Source organism: Pseudochaenichthys georgianus, chromosome 4, assembly GCF_902827115.2.
Source record: "Pseudochaenichthys georgianus chromosome 4, fPseGeo1.2, whole genome shotgun sequence".
In the NCBI taxonomy this organism is placed as follows: domain Eukaryota; kingdom Metazoa; phylum Chordata; class Actinopteri; order Perciformes; family Channichthyidae; genus Pseudochaenichthys; species Pseudochaenichthys georgianus.
In genome coordinates, this window is record NC_047506.1 from 26,531,355 (window position 1) to 26,550,110 (window position 18,756).

General features: G+C 40.1%; 1 protein-coding gene and 1 long non-coding RNA gene across 5 annotated transcripts; one reads left to right on the top strand and one right to left on the bottom strand.

Annotated features, from left to right (window-relative positions):
• Positions 1-37: 37 nt before the first annotated feature.
• hps3 (HPS3 biogenesis of lysosomal organelles complex 2 subunit 1) lies at positions 38-16,215 on the bottom strand. Of its 4 annotated transcripts, none has more exons than XM_071202939.1 (24): positions 16,134-16,215; positions 15,230-15,354; positions 15,024-15,095; positions 14,774-14,867; positions 14,529-14,602; positions 13,974-14,186; positions 13,571-13,625; positions 13,121-13,203; positions 12,871-12,985; positions 12,368-12,539; positions 12,177-12,259; positions 11,639-11,813; positions 10,964-11,045; positions 10,713-10,870; positions 8,521-8,629; positions 6,148-6,416; positions 4,595-4,772; positions 3,998-4,231; positions 2,899-3,096; positions 2,600-2,803; positions 2,305-2,409; positions 1,775-1,981; positions 1,582-1,669; positions 38-1,197 (listed from the first exon to the last, which is right to left on the bottom strand). In XM_071202939.1, exons 2-24 carry the CDS (start codon positions 15,278-15,280, stop codon positions 1,070-1,072), a joined length of 3,147 nt encoding a protein of 1,048 aa, XP_071059040.1. In that variant the 5' UTR covers positions 15,281-15,354; positions 16,134-16,215; the 3' UTR covers positions 38-1,069. The 4 variants fall into 4 exon arrangements, with proteins under 4 accessions (XP_071059040.1, XP_033937371.1, XP_033937370.1 ...); XM_034081480.1 differs by having other exon boundaries at positions 12,368-12,533; positions 16,130-16,215; XM_034081479.1 differs by having other exon boundaries at positions 12,368-12,536; positions 16,130-16,215.
• LOC139433717 (uncharacterized) lies at positions 11,831-14,088 on the top strand. Its single transcript, XR_011643110.1, has 3 exons — positions 11,831-11,914; positions 12,907-13,022; positions 14,002-14,088. It is a non-coding gene; the product is annotated as an uncharacterized lncRNA (long non-coding RNA).
• Positions 16,216-18,756: the final 2,541 nt, after the last annotated feature.

Consider the following 18,756-nt stretch of genomic DNA (forward strand, 5'->3'; position numbering starts at 1 on the left):
TCGTCCATTAAAGAATAAATGTCTTTGAATCCACAGCTAAAAACATCAGGCCGGTTTAATGATTGCTAAACAAACCTTGATAAAGTGTGCAGATTTCAGCAGCAGCAGTTACACAGCATAGTGATATACTATCTAATCTGAGTCAATATGATCAAAGTCACACCTCATGTCTCTGGTGAAACTGTTATGACAAAAGAAAACCACACACTCAACAATCTATGATCATGTGTCAACTAAGGGAGCAGCACACATAGTTGAGTTAACCAAATGAGGAAGTTGTGAGTGAAATACAATTAAAACAAATCAAAAGTGGACTGATATATTCAAACTACTTTCTATTTGAGTGACCAACAAGTAAAAACTTCCGCAATTCATGAAAAATAAAATCACAATCTTGCAGCTTTTAACTAGTTTAAACCAAGTGACTTCCATGTTTTAGGCATTTAGGCACTAGTTAGGACAACAAACTCTATTAAATAAAATGTTAGTAGCAACACATTACATTTGTATCGCAACATAAAGCCCACTTTTAGATACATATCTTTAAAATTGTAACAAAAATGAACACGCAATGACAAACAAAACTCAAAATTGGAAAGCATGATTTCTATCTTCTCTGCAGGGTCTGCTTTATATATCTGGTCTTGTGTTTCCTGCATACATTATTTTATTGTTTTATTAAGTTAAAAACACAGATAAAACATCCATATTAATGGCTTTATATATATCAAAAGTTGGTCAAGTAAACATGCAAAAACCTGGACATGATTGTCTGATGACAAACAGAGCTTGTCACAACATTAGAGATTAGAGAGACAGCTTTGTGTTTTCATTGTTGCCAGGTTGTCCTTTCACTCCAGTGTTAGGACCTTTTACGGGAACGGAAAAACTCAACCCGCAATTTGTTTTGGTGCAGCAGTTCAATAGCAAACAATGGGATATAGTTATTCTATGCATCAGTTTCAATGAACAACTGACACCTTTGTCCTTGTATATTTAAGTACAGTGTATGTGGTGTGTGTGTGTGTGTGTGTGTGTGTGTGTGTGTGTGTGTGTGTGTGTGTGTGTCTCAGGCCATTAAATGTCTCTGGCTACAGGTCAACAGGTAAGGCAGGAAGTAGGAGGCCGTCCCGTCGTCAGGTATCAGCTCCAGAAAGTCTGTTGGACTCATTTCCATGGCAACCACAACCAGCGTCTCTGTTGGCACGAACACAGGCCACATTGGACATCAGAGTAGAACTGAAAATGTAGACTCTTTTTTTTTTATGTTTTTGATTTTCACGAGAAAGTAATAAAATACTAGTATCACAAGAAGTATTAATTTGTGTAATTAGTTCATTTTGTCTTATTTCTCATTGTTGGTTTGCGGGGCCTTTGTGAAATTAGATTAAATCCCCAGTTAAATAAGCCAATTCAACATTGCGCTTCTGCTGCCCCATAGGTGATTGGACTCACGAGGGAAAATAGGAAAAAAAGTACAGATATATATAAGATGTCGTTAAACAAAGCTAGGCAAGGTGGCCATACACTCAAAATAAGGGTCTTTTGACATACTGATGGTATTCTGGGATAAGCGTCTACCTTTGAGGGCTGCCAATAGGATTCTGTTGTCCGAAGCAGCTCTCGTCCTGTTACAAAGCTCAGGGAGCAGCTTCTGCCACCACAACATCTGCAAAAATTATACAAGGAAGTCACGGTTATACTACTGAGAATCAATTGGAGTTAAAAAAATAAGTGAGACACTGCACAGCTCAGGCTACAGCTCAGTACAGACCATATGTGTGTCCTGTAACTGGTGGTTGGCGTAGGCTATGATGGCCTGAGGACATCGGTCCAGCAGCTTCTCAATGCTGTGGTCATACTGCCCCCTCCTGGTGGAGCAGAGGAGGTGCAGGCTGAAGCCCCACAAAGTTTCCTCTGACAGACGCTCCATCAGAGGCACGACGGAGCCCACAGACAGAGACGGACCACACAGCAGAGACTGTCGGCAGACAGAAACATGGATTCAATCACAGAAGGTGAGTAAGGGAAAGGGAGATGATGCAAGATCAAATAGCACAATAATTGTTTGACAATCAAACAAATGTAACTTATACAATTGAAAAACAAAACCCTACTCAATTCAATACTCATGAGATTTTTGTAACATACTCACATGTTATGGTATGTAGCTTTGGTGGCTAATGTTAGAAGACGTGACATATTTGACTACAAGTGCAATGTTCAAGTAGGCCCCTTACATTTTCAATTATATTTTGTATATTTTCCATAGAAGCACATTTATTTAGATTCAAGACACATTACCTGTAGTTTGTACAGCGCCTCCTGGTGTTGGGAGCTGGTAGTGTGAGCTGGATTGAGAACAGTGAGCCATGGGTAGAGAGCACCGTAATGAGAGCACGAGTTTATCTGAGACACACAAACATGTAGGCCTCTCAGTGAGTACAAAGATGATCACATTCATTCATTTCCTAAACATCACACTATGTATACACAATGATTATTTGAAGGCAGTAGATAAAGGTGCTGGACAAAATTCCCAACAGAAACTTAATCTTTCCCAATCAAGGACAACAATTGCAATTTGTATCTACTGTACCAGATCGTCAGCGCTCTTCAGCGGCCTTCGTCTTGAAGGTGTGTGTGGTTCGTTGAGGTGTGTATCGGAGGTTGTGTTTGTGAGTCGGTCAATATAGATGGACACAAGTCGGAACAGGAGCTCCTGGATGACAGCTTCTTGTGAGGAGGCCATGAGCATCGCCTCCCAGAAATCCACCTGCAAGCAGTTCTCACAGCCCAGCTCCTAAAATCAAACACACACATATATGTTTTCATCTTGAAAGGTTGCAACAAATCAGTAAGATTCCACTTGCTGTGAATAACAAGTGCCACATCCACCTTGAATATGTGATCAGCCTGTTCCAGCTGAACTTTGCTGTTTTCATGTAAAGCCACCATGGCAGCCACCAGCAGTCCTGGTTGGGACTTTGCCAGCTGTCGGGTCAGTCGTGTGGGACGGATGTGTGTGTGCTGGCCTCCAACTCCGCCGTGCAGCAGCAGCCTGGGCTCCTCGATGAACCTGTACACTAGCAGCATCTGAACACAAACACACAGGTCCTCAGGTTTCTCAGAACTCCAATTGCCCTTTGCTACACTGTCAGCATGACTCTCATGACTCTCATTCTGAGAAATGTAATTCGTGATTTTCGTGAAAAGTGATTTGCTATATTATAAGATAATAAAAACAATGTTAAGAGCTTAGACATTACATTCTCTTCTCAATCCACTGTGATCATTTTATTTCTCATTTCCTTTCATGCGGAACCAGAAACATTTTCACTTTCCACTATACTAAAAAAGGAACATTAAACATAATGAACTGTTCAAATAGCACAATGTGACCTGTAAAAAATATTCTAACTGTATTGGATCATAACATATTACATAAGAAATTGATCTGATTTGTTTCTATGGATATTTTTGAGCCATGGGTATGCAAATTGCTGGAAATGTCTTTTTCTATATTGCGACCCCTACTGGCCAGTTAAGAGGAGTGATGAGTGAGGAGTTAATGAAGGTTCAAAACTCTAAGTAAACATTTTAAAAGATTGTTAATCATCACAACAAAATATATGATGCTGATGAGATGACTCTCATGCAAGATTAGCACACACACACACACACACACACACACACACACACACACACACACACACACACACACACACACACACACACACACACACACACACACACACACACACACACACACACACACACACACACACACACACACACACACACACACACACACACACACACACACACACACACACACACACACACACACACACACACACACACACACACACACACACACACACACACACACACACACACACTTACTTTTGGTGGTGGAGAAAATAAAGTTTCAGTTTCTTCTTCAATAAGAAGCTTTCTTAAGGACACACACAGCACAGCCCCTGTCCCCTCTCACCTCGGCGTGTCTCTCCATCAGCTGTGTGTACTGTGGCAGGTCGTCCAAACACAGCATCATGGTTGCCATGGTGATTGTGAGAAGAACAGACACACCACACGTGTCCTCCTGATGTATTAGGATTTGCAGCGTCTTGGCGGGACTGAGGTTTATCATGGACGGGCTGGCACACACACTGACGAGCTGTGAGGGCTCTGATTGGCTGAAAATGTCTATGACCTCATCAGCTGCCTCCTGCAGAAAGATAATTCTTTAATTCCTTGTTTTCATTAGTTTATTTTAATATTAATTAACTGAAGAACCAAGTGTTCAGTAGAACACGAATAAAACACCTGATGAACTGATGTATACAAATCTAAAATAACTACTTATTTACATGTTTTTATAGACAAATCATAGGTTGTATCATAGCCGTAACAAAGTCACGACTTCCCCAAGAAAGCTAAGAGAAGACCTTTTCTAAAGTCTGATGATTGCATGTTGTTAAATTCCATAGCAAAGAAAATGTAATTATAATTTCTTCCATATTACACCTTTCCACCTTTCTAAAAATAAAAAGTCTCATTACAACAAGCCTTGCATAATGTTAGTGTATACCTGGCTGAGAGTCTGCTCTGTTTCTTCAAACAGGAAATGCTTCAGGTAAAACAGGAAGCCAGGGCCGTAGGTGTGAGGGCTGCTGGGAAGTGGGCGGTTTCTGGCCATGACTTCTGTGACTGACAGGCCGGACATCCTGTAGTACGGCAAGGCCAGGTGGCAGTCCTTCTGACTGCCCCTGCAGAACAGACAAACACAAAATAAATAATATATGCTGCTTTTTTCCCTTTATTTTTTGGGATGCTTTTTACTTTAAAGGTCCCATGACATGGCCATTTCTACTGATCATAATTCCATTGTTGAGGTATACTAGAATAGATTTGCATTGTTCAATGTTCCAAACTCACATTGGTTTCTCATTCAGCATCTCTATATAGTATGTGTATTCACTCTCTGTCCTACACGCCTTGTTGGAGCTCCTGCCCCCCCGTCCCTATGAGCCCACTGTGCTCTGATTGGTCAGCTCGTCCACTCTGTTCTGATGAGTCCACCACCGTTACAGCGGAACATCAGTGTTTATGTGTTACAATGGCGTTAGTTAGCAACCAGAAAATGACACCAGCAAGGACAAACAGATGAGAATGCTGCGTGGGGTCTGGGTGCCGTGTTGGCGGGCCGTTGCGCGGCTCGCTGCTCCGCCCTTTGAGGATCGAGGAGCGGACAGTGTGAGCTGGGTTACTGGTGTCGTTTCCTGGTTGCTGCGTGGGGCCCGCGAGACAGCGAGAACTCAGCCTGAACTCAGCCTGAGCAGACACACAAACTCAGTGTCTCGCTGTCTCAGGCTGAGTTCAGGCTGAGAAATCCGCGGAGCCGCGGCTGAGAAAAGATAAGGCTGAGTGAGTGTGTGTGTGTGTGTGTGTGTGTGTGTGTGTGTGTGTGTGTGTGTGTGTGTGTGTGTGTGTGTGTTAGGAGCTCCACAGATTGGTCCATTTGGACCTGGGGATGGTTACGTCACTATACTCCGGAAGAAAAAAATGGAAAAAGAGAAATGTCCAACGAGTCGTTCTGGGGCAGCATAGACAGGTATTTTCTGTGTTAGAGTTTTACTCGCTACAGGGTGTACTTTGAGGGTTTGTGACTCTGCAGACCGTTTACATGCAGAAAAAGCTACATAACACACAAGGGACGGGTAATAACCGGAAAAGCATGACATGGGACCTTTAAATAGTTGGCCAGACAAAACAGGCCTCATCACCTTGAGCTCTAGGAAATTGTGATAGATGTTTAATAGATTATACATAAAAAATAATTTTGAGATTATTAAAACATAATCTGAATTGCAGAAGCATGTAATTGTTTGAACAAAATCCCAACTTTTGAACCTCAATAAAAATATGTAATCAGAATCACTTAATTGACCAGGATTAAGTTATTTTAAGGATGCCACCTGTACAGCAAGGTGAAACTAATTTACATAAATACAGTCAGTCAGAAGAAAAGAGTGTCTGAGGGAGACATTTACAAAAAAAGGTTCCTTAATTTCCAAATTTGAAATGGTTGAATTTGTGAATTAAGAGAACCTGACTAGCTGTGTGTGTGTGTGTGTGTGTTACCTGCTGAAACAGTCTCCCAGCTGTGCACAGTTGTGCCTGAGTGCCTCCTCCACCTCCTGCCTGTCTGTCTGTGCAGCTGTGTGTCTCTCAGCTGGTGCGTCTGTATCTATCTGCAGAGTCACGGCGGCTTCACCCTCGATGTTTCGTGGCTGCTCTGATGGCTCTGTCCTGAGTAATGAGGCGCGGAGGAAGAGGTGAGCTTCACTCAGGAGGTGCCGAAGGCTTTGGGCCTGCGGGTTGGTCTCTGCGTACCGCTCGCTGTATTCGACCTGAAAAACACAGAGACAAAAATATGACTATACACACTCATACACATGAAGATTTACTACAGTAGGTGTAGCATGTTCAGAGTCAATCTTTCATATTATTTCCACCTTTCATTTAGTCACTAAATCTAAAAAAAGGTTTTAATAGATTTACAGATCAGAAAGAAGTTTCACAAAAATGCTGCCTGCTTCTTTAAAACAGAAAGAATAAAGCAGTCCGTTTCACTAGATTTAGAAAATATATAATCTGATTAATACATATATTTTCAACAAATACATTTGCACTCTCATTCCACAGGCAAATTGTATTTATGTTGTTTAACTATAAGTCACAGTCATGTGTCTTTTTATATACTTTTTCATGTTTTTTCTTTACACATTTAAGATGTTTGTTTTGTTCTAGTTTTATTTCTTTAGTCTTTCATACTGTATGATTAATAATTGTGCATAAATGCAGGGTTTCCCACACATAGACTATACTTGGGCGGGCCGCCCAGATATATTTCGTGAAACATTTAGGTTTTTTTTGTTTTGTTTTTTGTTTTCGTCCGTGACCACGACGCCATCTGCGATCGATTAACTTGTGGACAATGATCCCTCGCTCCCTTGCTCTGATTTCGCCTCCTTCTGGCCTGTTAAGTGGTCTGCCTCACACAGGGTGACTGGCTGTCCACATGATGTGGCCTGCCGACATGGCCACTGTCATACAGATCATAAATCAAAGCCCTTGATTGGTCTCTGTGTGTCATTCAAGCTCGGGATAAGCTCAGCTCAGGTGAGGTAAAGGACTCTCTGAGTGTTTAGATAGTTAACTTAGTCTAAGTTCTCAGTGGATCTCAAACGGTGTGGTCACCATTTATGTAAACACATATTTCCATTTGAGAGGGTAGTGATAGGTCTAATGGATAGTGAGGTGGGCTGAAGATCGGAAGGCTGTGAGTTCAAATCCCACCAGGAACACCACCACTAGTGTGCCCTTGAGTAAGGCACTTAGCCCTTAGTTACTCCAGGGAGAATGTCCCTGTAATCGGTCATTATAAGTCTCTTTGGATAAAAGCGTCAGCTAAATGAAATGTAATGTGATTAGTAAAATATGCATGAATAAATAAATAAAAAGTTAACTAGGTGAAAAAAGGTAAGATACACTTTTAAAACTTGTTGAGAGAAAACTAGTCTTTGCTGCTGCCTCAAAGAGGAGCAGGGAGGAGAGGAGGGAGACAGGAGAGGCTGATTCAGGAGCACAGACACACTCACAACTATAAATGAACCAAAAATAAATTAATAAACAAGTTTCAGTGTTTTTTTCATATTGGAAATGGTATGTTATTGGTTATGGCCATGATGTTATGATTATTGAAATGTATACAGTTCTGTTTAATATAGGTGTTTTCATAGATCTAGTCTCTTTATTTTCCCCTCAAAATGCACCAGATTGATGCATTTACTAAAAAATAAAATCTTACCGGGGGGCATGCCCCTGGACCCCCCTAGAGGATTTGAGGTCGACCCCCACTAAAGATCACATGGATAGGTTCCTAAATACATTTATAAATACATTTATTTTTTTAAATAGTAATCTATTTCCATATGTTCATGTGTGGGTAGTAGATTTAAACTATAGGGCTATCATTATGGGCCCTGCCTGTACCTGTTCGCTCTGCCATCGCGTGAAGGGTCTGCTAACAAGCGACCAACAGAAAGGTTAATGTTGTTGCACGTCACCTCAACCCCCCCTCCCCGCTACCACCACCCCCCCAAGTATATTTCAGATCTGTGGGAAACACTGGCAGTTAATGGACCAGCACCAGAGGCGTTCCCATACACACGTCGGAGCTGTTCTTCATGAAATCCCAGAAGGATGAAGTGCTCTGACAAACAGTGCCATCTTTGCGCAAAATGATAACAGGACTGAAAAGTCAATAAATAAACATGTTGTTAAAACTTTTCTTTTTTTTCACGCACCCACCCCCCCCCCCCGCCCAAGTATATTTCAGATCTGTGGGAAACACTGAAATGATATTACAAGTAGAAGTATACAACCATAACAACTGACATGCAAATACAGTGGATTGTTTTGAGCAGTTCATTAAGGTGGTATGTCTGTTACCATCTCTTGGTAAAGAGTGAGGGGGCTGACGCTGTCGACCACATACAGGTTCCACCCGTGTCCTGCTGGGCGGGTTTCTTTGGGAGAGGAGATCGTCCATTTCCTGCTCCTGAGGTCAAAGGTTACAAAGAGGGGTAACAACAAGAATAATCAGAGAAAATCACAATTTTCTCATCACACAGAGATAGAAGATACATTTGCCTAAATCCAAAAATCTGCAGACTTTTTAGAGAGATTTTCCCATTATTCAAGAAAATCACAGAAAACAACGAGTGAAAAATGTAACAGTACGTTGATTTGTAGAGTCTGCAAACTATGATTTTGCCAAATGTTCTTTTATTTAAAGATGCAAAATGCACAATCGGTATGCTAAACATGTCGATAACAGGAATTCAATTAATTACTTAAAACGTTTCCGACATACTTTGCATGACATTGAACATGTTTTTAATCAATGGAAGGTTTTTAGTACTGTGTGCAGCACCATCATACTCACAGTAAAGTACAACATTTTGCATACAGTTGCTATGTGATACAGTACTATTGCCAATATTAAAAAGCGTTACTACATTAAACATGAACAAACAAACATTAGTGAACTGTTAGTGAACAGATTAACATGGTAAATAAGTAAGATGTGTTTCCTGTGGCTCATGCCATGCTCGATAGTCATGTCATGTGGCCTCAAACCTGTATTTTGATTTGTAATAGAAACAGGCACATTTTACAATCTACAAAGCACACCTGCCTGTTAGATGCACAATATGTGATGTTCTGCCACTAGGAGTCTCTCAATAACAACAAAAACAAAAGATGAAGTGTGGCGGCATTGAGAGGCAGCGTTAGATCATGGGAGAGCTCTTCACCACATTGCACTCATTAACGCCAGCTTCTCCTAGCAATTATGGGCCACTATCTAAGTTTTATAAGGGACAAGTAACATGTCCAACAAAGATGGATAACAAGCTGGTATTAAATCCAAAACAGATCTTGTTCAGATCTATTTCAGTCCATAGAAAATTAGTTTATGAGCAAAGGGTCACACACACTAAAGGGAGTTAGGGTGGTTATGTTTTAAATTGGTTAAGGAACTAAAACAGGTAGTGTTGTCACTTTTAGACCAAGCTGTAAAAGGCACACATTAATTCAAAACAGCGATTAACCATGAGTTGAAGTAACCGGTTGTTTTAGGGGTTTTATATATTATAGTTATAGTCGTGGATTTTAAATATGAACATTATATTTGTAGAATCTGTCATTATACATAAACTTTTAAAGGTAATCTGCAGTGTAACTACAGGATTAGTGCAGCAAATGTTAATCCATAATATACCTTATAAGTACAGAAAAACACAAAGCTTAAGTCTTACATTTTGAAAATGTTTGAATGTATTATCCAAGTGACTTGAATATTGATAACTTATGGAAAAGCAAGGCAGATCAAAGGAGGAAGTACTTAGGACCCTCACTTCCCACCTTTTTTAAATGAGCTAGGATCTTTGTGCTACTAAATAAGAGTTAGACTGAGGGTCTAAAGTGAGGGTAAGAAGATACGTTGACATCTTGAATATACTATTTTCTTAGCATTTATGATTTTGTCCTAAAGTAGGAAAAGTCTCCATAACTGATGTTCCAGTTCATGTTAATTACCATGGTTATTCTTCAGCTAGGAATACTGGTTCAGTGACAAATGCAAAAACAAACAAGGTACTTTAATGGAAGCTAAAAAAGTTTGTTCTGTGGCATGAAAGGTTACATAGATCCCCTTTTAAATAATGATTTGAGGGTTTGGCTAAAAATCCTCTGCTACAGTGAGTACTTTTCAAGGGTTTCTTGGCATTGCAGCTTGGACTAAAGTGACGACAGAGACTGCGGGGGGAGGGGGGGTTTGGGTTTATCTTACAGGAAGGGCCGTGATAGAAAGCTCTCCAGAGCTGGTGTGGTTGTGGGATCGATTCCCACCGCGAGGAAAATACCAGTCAGCAAGGTGTGTTCTTTCAACTTGCTAAAATAACACATACACACACTGTAAAACATGTTTTAAATGTATGTATGCCTGATCACACATATCACCAGTGTTGATAAGTATTCTGGTATGGCAGGGAGGTATCTGATGACTAATCCGATGAAGCTTTTAAACACTTGTACACTCTATACGATCACAGACATGTGGGTATATGTGTGAGACTTACAGGCGTCTGCGTTGCGGGGTGCGTTCAGGTTCCTCTGGTGTCTCTGTGTCAGCGGCGGAGAGCAGGATGACATGGCGGCCGTAGACACACACTGATCGCAGACCAATAAACAGCTGAATCCTGAGCGCACACACCTCCATGCTGCAGGGCGGACAGGCCTTCAGACACACACAGGGGGAAATGGTGAGACTAAACCCTACAGAAAGTTATTGAACAACCCATGAGGCAAGGGTTCCATGATAGGATCATACCTTCATGGTGGTGTCGATGTAAGGGTCCACAATCCTGGCTGCTACTGCTGCACAGCGCACTGTGAAACACTGCAATGCACTCCTAGGCACACAAGAAGAATCAAACTTACTTGTTGAGAAATACACAATTCAGAATAGAGTATTTGCAATATACCAGTATTGACAATAGTTGCAATATTTAAACAATGAGGTATTTAGGTCATGTTAAAAATACAGTTATGACTACATTGTGTAAATAATTAAACACCTTTTTAATTTCAGCAGTTTTTTTGTTAATAATTTCTCTCCCTTCCCAACAACCAACACACAGTGTAATTTATATGCCAAAATAAAGACAAGCAATACATCAATCAAACAAAAAAACAAAGCATATTTCTTGTTTTTCAAATGTTCTGTTGACATTGACAATAATATTGTTTGTTATTGTTAATATGTTTTGGTCAGGAAGGTTGTGAAGTTAAAATCTGATATTGTGACAGCCCTACTTTAGACTACAGAAGTAAACATGATTTCATATCAGTCTATTACTGAGGCTGAAACACATGTCTTCTTATTCAGTTTCAACTTATTATTTTTTATGATTTTCCATGACAAGACATGGATGAAGATATTTTAACGAGCTGTAATTCAGTGAAAATGAATTGATTGAAATATCAAATGAGACTGCAGATGTACTTTGTAATGACGTGCAGCAGGTGGTCCGTTAGCACCGCCTTCAGGACTTTCTCTGGATACTGATAGGTGGAGAGAAGCTCGACACCACCCTTCAGACTGTACAGGTAGCCAGCGTTTGGGAGAGAGAAGAAGCAGAAGACACATGCTGGTTCTTCCAGAGGCACGGATTGGTTACCTGGAGAGAGAGAATGCAGAAAACAATATTTTACCAAAAAGAACGAGGTCCAAGTCCTGAAAGAAGGGAAACTGCACTGACAACGTCTGAAAAGATCCCAGGCAAGTGGCAGAATGCATTTTTTTGAAAATGTGATCAAAAGCAAAGGTATCTTGTTAAGAAATATGTTGCAGTTGCAATGAATGGTATACAGGACTTTGCTGCAACACAGCTCAGTAGGGTTAAATGAAGGTATTGGTGGCTTTGATTTGATTGGAAGTTTACCATTTGTTGATATCATGGAGACATAAAGAGAGGACATCGAGTAGTAATCCTAATTCCTGTGACAACATATTCTGCTTTTCACTGTATTGCTGTACTCACTGGTGTACAGTGGGTAAAGCTGCAGTGAGTGGAGTTGAGTTTCCTCCACACTGCAGCCCTGGAAGAAGTCTGGAGTAAAATGCCTGCAAGAAAGAAGCAAGAAAAGTAAAAGATACACCTCATATGGCAGAAATATGCTAACCGTAAAGATCTAAAGGGTCAAACTGGTACTCAGCACGATACGCACTCACCTGAAGAGAACATAAGATAGCGTGTATTGTCCTGTTCCGTCCTCCAGCCCAGTATTCTCAATGCTGACAGGAATGTCACAGTCTTTAGCTACATCACCCAGCAACTCCTGGTGTCTCGGAAGGACCATGAAGTCAGCCTGGTCATCTATATGATCTTCTTCTTCTTCTTCTTCTGCCACACACACACACACACACACACACACACACACACACACACACACACACACACACACACACACACACCACACACACACACACACACACACACACACACACACACACACACACACACACACACACACACACACACACACACACACACACACACACACACACACACACACACACACACACACACACACACACACACACACACACACACACACACACACACACACACACACACACACACACACACACACACACACACACAGTAAACTTAACGTAATCAAAAAGATCTATAGATGCGGCATCAATCATTATAGAGGGCAACAAACACAAACTTTTCTTTGTGTCTGATGATTCTTCCCGGGTTTTAGGATCAGAAGATGCATCCAGTTTCAAAACCAGCACCTCCAGCTCCATCTGCACTGCCACATAACCTCCACACAGTGCCACCTAGGGGCCAGAGGAGCAATATAACCAAACCAAACCAGTGAGTATTGTTCTGTGTGCATTACAGATACTTTGACTGCACTATGAAGGAAATACCACAAAAAGAAAGGAACATAATAAAGAAAGAGGGAAAATTACCTGTTTAGGCTCGATCTTTGGGAGATGCAGGATAACTGAGCGTTCAAAATCCAGGAAATTCTGGTTTGGACTTGGAGACTGAGCTAAAAAGAAAAAGAAACAAAGGACGGATCAGTTGAAGAAGGAAAACATGGAGAGTCAGCGAAGAGGATATTTTTTCTTAGATCACCGCAACCTAACTCCTTCACCACTAGACATAGAGTAGGCATTGTTTACTAGAACATTGGTCACATTTAAGGTCAGTAAAAAACACAGAGGATTAAATGACAATCAGAACGTTACAAAATAATTGAATTACATTTTTCTAAGAGTCATTCTTTTTGAGCAACATGGTTGAAGCAATTTGCTCAAATTGTTCCTCCTGTCCAGTCAACACATTATAAACTAAACACAAGTCATGATGCAAAACAAGTCTTTGCATGAAAATGTGTTTCAATTGTCTTGAGTTACCTTGATTCTGACTGGAGTTCTGCGAGGTGCTCTGAAGGATCTGCTGACTCTGATTCTGCAGGTATTTTTTTCAAGAAGAATAAAATGTAAAACACTTCGAGAAAGTAACTGAGAATGTCATAGCATGCTTCATTGAGCCATATAAATCCGATGATAACATAAAATGTCTTATTCATGTACTGCAATTTATATTTGAATACTTTTTGAGACACAATGAAATACACATTCTAATGTTGTGGATAACTGTCAACTTCTGGAAAACACTGCATTGTTAATCGTGACTACATCATGCACCAGTAGGACTCTCAATACTGTAATAATCTAAACTGTGTAAAGCTCTCTCTATAAGTAGAAAGGGGTCTTCAGAGGAGATAAAGCCACAGATTATCAGTTGAACTCTTACCAGGCTCTGCTGGTTCTGTCTCCTCAAGGCGAACAAGACCAGAGTGTCCTCACAGCCGACCAGAAGGTCTCCTGTCACCGGACAACATGCCACGGCAACAGGGCGCTTTGAAAGAGGGATCTCGATGATCTCCATCTGCACCCCGCCCCGCACAGACGCCCCTCGCAGCAGGTGGCCCAACAAACGCACCCCGACCCGGGCCTTCCCCTCCGCCTGAATGGAGAGCAATAAGTACAGAAGAAAACATGGACAAAAGAACGTAATATTGCGGTAGATATACAGATGAAAAACCATCTCTTCTATTTGTCTTTCGTTTAGTGGATCAATTCAATTTCAAGTTTAATGTTAATGCTACAAAGAGTAGTATCTGAGGGACAACATTTTCTTCTAGTCCATATAATACAAATGCTATATGTTTTTATAACATTCCCTAGTTAAGGTCACATATTGATCCCCAACATAAAGTATGAAAATTACAAAAGAAATGAACATGGTCCCTTAAGTCTCAATGTTATATGATAATAAATACTTTCAAGAAAGCTTTTCAGTATGTACCTGATAACGCCAGTTGGTGTAGGCTCTCAGGTAAGTGGCGCTGTTCTTCTCCTCAATGGTAACCAGGTAATCTCCTGAATGGGATGCAGAAAAGAAAGAAAAATACAAATATATCACTCTCTTCAACTGACACTTCAACCCTTATGCTGTCGGCTTCCTTACTCACACATAAAACAAACAAAAGTGCAATAGTATGTATGCAGTTGCTAAGACTGACAAAAGGTGAGCGATAATGAGTTTGTTACCCATCTTGCTGTGCTGGATGCTCTTCACAGTGCCCATGGTGGCAAGGCGACAGATGAAAGGGCAGCCCTCCTGCTCCACATTGTAAGCCTCCACCTTGATTCAGTTCAACACATTACTGCATATTAAAAAAACATATATTTTTGATGAGGTGTGGGTTTAACAAATGAGGGCATAGTTTTTATTTAAACACAAATAAATAAAATAACTGGAAAACTTTTATTTAAAAATATACATATTTTAAAAAATAACCTTGCATCCTCCAGTCGCCACCACAAACAGAGCTCCCCCTCCACAGCAGACCAGTCCAGGCTCCTGCTCCACCTGAGATACAGAGAGATAAGGTATATTAGTTAGGACCTGACACATACACGAAACAACATTATCAGCCGTGATAAGCATTTTTTTTTTTTAAAGAAAGAAAATAAAAACATCCACACACAGCAACATCCACCTACCTGTACTATCTGCTGTGAGGCGAAAGGATGGCAGTTGTAGACGTGCACCATGTTGGATCCCCTCTTGCAGACAGGAATCAGCCCAGGGTGGAAATGTAACGGACTGTCCTCATTCAGCAGGACAGCTTCCATTCAAATATAAAAATGTTTAGAGCTGAACAGTGTTGACATATTATTCAAAAATACTTTTTTGTTATGAGACGTGTCATTTTATATAATTACAAATTATATCGACTTGTTATGACTTGCCTTTTGTGAATAACTGTGGCAATAGGCTCACTTTTTAGTTTGACCAGGTTAATCACATGTGACACAAGAAAAATGTATTCCTATTATGTTTGCATTATTTTAGCATATGTGCAAGCTAGTACAAAGGTATATATATATATAACATTGTTTTTATTTTGTCAGTCAAACGGTTTATTGACGGTCCCTAACACTAACCCTGTGAATAACAGAGGGCTATGTGAGAAACCCTTCCTATGACAGCCGTAGTTTGAATGTCTTTTGGATTTCCAACCTTAAACTAACTTATTCGTTGCATATTCGACATCGACGTTTTCAGAGAAAATATATCCGTTATTTTAAATGTAATTAAGTTCTGACACTTCGAAACCAATGTCACGTAGCCTATGTAAACGTATTACAATAAAATAAGATACATGACCCCAATAAGTAGAATGTAGTTTTCGATACATTTCTTTAATTCTATCAGGAGCTGAAACAGGGCTGCAGCAGTGTGTGTTTCACTAATCGATATCACATGCCGCCGCAGTCTTGTGAGCAGCATAGGGTGTGTGCACACATTAGGATTAACACTTTTCTTCCGGTTGACTCACATTTTAGCTGCAAATAACAGTCATTGCGATAAAAAGCTGTGAAATATTACTCGTAAAGTACCTACTATGCTGACAGATCCTCGGTATCCTCGCTTTTCCTACTTTTGTGCTGAAGTTTATTGATTTCAGTGCAAAGCAGGAAGTGAACCGTCAACCACAACAAGAAAGTGCCCGCCCACTCCGGGTTTTTGACGTTCTCATTGGTTGAGAAACAGTAATGTTCTGTCAGGGTTATGATGTTTTAATTTTCCCGTTGTTTTTTCACTTTGTTGTCATTTTTTAGTATCAGGCTACTCAGTTGTACAGGGACCATCTACAAAGTGCTTGCTGAAAATGACATACTGTAAAAATATTCATGAACTTCTCTGTCCTGTCATACAGGACAACATACAATATATTTTATTGTACAAAAAAAAAGTGATACAAATGTTTCAAATAAAAAGTTACATAGGCGTTCATTATGCCCCGTTTCAAATGGGCTAAAAGTGCTACAATATATTATATTTGGTAATGAGGGGTGCATTTTCACAAAAGTATGTTCTCAGAAGGGGAAATATGAGCGTTTATATGATCTGCAATGTTTGTATGCAGGATGGCACAATTTAACATGTATTGACACAGTTACTGAAAAATATCACATGGGGGCAGTATTTAACACAAAAGAAAAAGAGAGGGGAGGTAGGCTATCGATAAGAAGAATTTAGTGTATACGCACATTACAATGTTCCCGTTTTTGTATGCTCTCAGTTTCGTGTAGGTTCATGCTTTGCATTTTGGTTTTGCTTTTATTTTGTAGCTTCCTGTGATAGAAGTGTTTAAGTTTGAAAAGGAACATTGACAGATGAGAAAGACGATTGACAGTAATAAAGACACTGCTGCTTAAACATTAATAATGTGCAATCACAACCAATACCCCAGGCCATTTAAATCTAACCTAAACATAACTGTAAAATAACAACAATCGCATTTTTATCGTAGCTTAATTTAGTCATTCACAACACTACATCTTTTGAAAGATGAATGTCATCTGTGCAAGATAAAAATAATATGCTGGAGGGATTTCTAACCAGCATTGAGCATTAATTTAACTTTGCTATTTTGTTCACGTACCTGCTTGAGTATCTCTCTCTCTCTCTCTCTCTCTCTTCTCTCTCTCTCTCTCTCTCTCTCTCTCTCTCTCTCTCTCTCTCTCTCTCTCTCTCTCTCTCTCGTGCTGACAGGTACTTCAAGGTTGGGACTCAGTCCTCAGCTGAGGTGTCGACAGCAGCTCGAGTTGATGTCAATCCCCGAGTTAAACTTTGCAGTGACCCGTAAACGTGCCAAACGGGGCTCCCACATCAACTCTGCAGTGTATCTCCAGCCAGTGTGCACCCTGCATGCAGCATTCCGCTGCAGCGCATCTGAGTCTCTGTTTCACTGCAACTCTCGCAAGGTAGGACACATCTGTTACTTAAGTGATTGACATATTTTGTTTATGTTGGGAAATGAAATGCACATTAGGCTACTACAACACCTTTAAGATGTAGTCCACAAATCCAACTTGCCTTTCACCTTGCAGGGTGCACGTGTGTGCCCTGCACTTGACTTGCAACTTCAACACAATTTGTTCAGAATTAGTTCAAATCAGACAAAGATAGAAAAAGTCCGTGAGGAGAAATTAAACTCAATGGAGCAAATGTTCCAGTTTGCTTTAAATCATGTTTTTGTTGAGGATTTTGTCCAATAGCTTTTTACTTAAATTACTTTCATTATGCATTTTGAGACCAATGCTGCATGCTTGTCATTTATTATTCAGCATGCAGCAGCATGAATTACACAGTACAGTGTATCCCTAAATGAGTATGGTGATCTTGCATTGTAACCTACAAGGATAAAGATAGGAGGGCATTGAACCAAGAGTGTTCCTTCTTTGTTATTCCTTGTTGTACCTTCTACATAGCTCCTTCAGAAAACCATATGCTGCTAAGCTGTTTGTATGTCCTCAGTTTGTGCAGAAGTCAGACAGCTTCTCGAAGGAATGCCCTTACCTCAGAGCTGAGTCATGCAAATTATACCTCCGCTCTGTTCTCCCTTCCCTTAACTTTGATGTGTTTTTACCAATCATTTAATTTCAATAACAGGTAACATTTCATAAAAAAGTGACTTTCTTTAAGCATAGCTTCTTCTTCTATTTTTAAAAATGTATTATTTAGTATTTTCTCGATTCCAACGTTTCATGCATGTTCCTACAACGTGTTTACTTCAGGAATAGAGACAATTACAACACATCACCTAACTTCTCATTACATTTTGTCAGGATATGAAAATCAATGTTGCAAACATTTATGCAATCGTTTTCCCATACTGGTAGGATTCCCCCATTTCTTTTTACGAGGAATAAACTAATTCCTAACAAGTGATTACAGGTTGCAAACACATTTCTCTGCATATCCAGGGTGTTGTAATGTAAAGGGTATCAGACAGTGATGCAGACACATGTGAGTTTACAGCTCCTGGAAATATTTTGGAGAGCCAAGCAGGAATGTGGATAAAACCTACCGAAAGGTTTTTACATTGAATTAACTCTGAATAAAATGAATTCACTTGTTTGAATATAATGATTCATATCAGCCTGATGATTTAAGGAAAATGAAAGTATATTCGTTGTAGGAAAACATACAAGAGGATGAACTTTGACTGGAGAATGTA

What these genes read in the sequence shown, in the direction of transcription:
- hps3 (XM_071202939.1), bottom strand. Translation starts at nt 15,280, where the DNA reads ATGGTGCACGTCTACAACTGCCATCCTTTCGCCTCACAGCAGATAGTA. An exon ending in ACACCAACTGGCGTTATCAG is followed by an intron (nt 14,187 to 14,528) that starts GTACATACTGAA and finishes CTCTCCATTCAG; the next exon opens with GCGGAGGGGAAGGCCCGGGT. An exon ending in GACAGAACCAGCAGAGCCTG is followed by an intron (nt 13,626 to 13,973) that starts GTAAGAGTTCAA and finishes AAATACCTGCAG; the next exon opens with AATCAGAGTCAGCAGATCCT.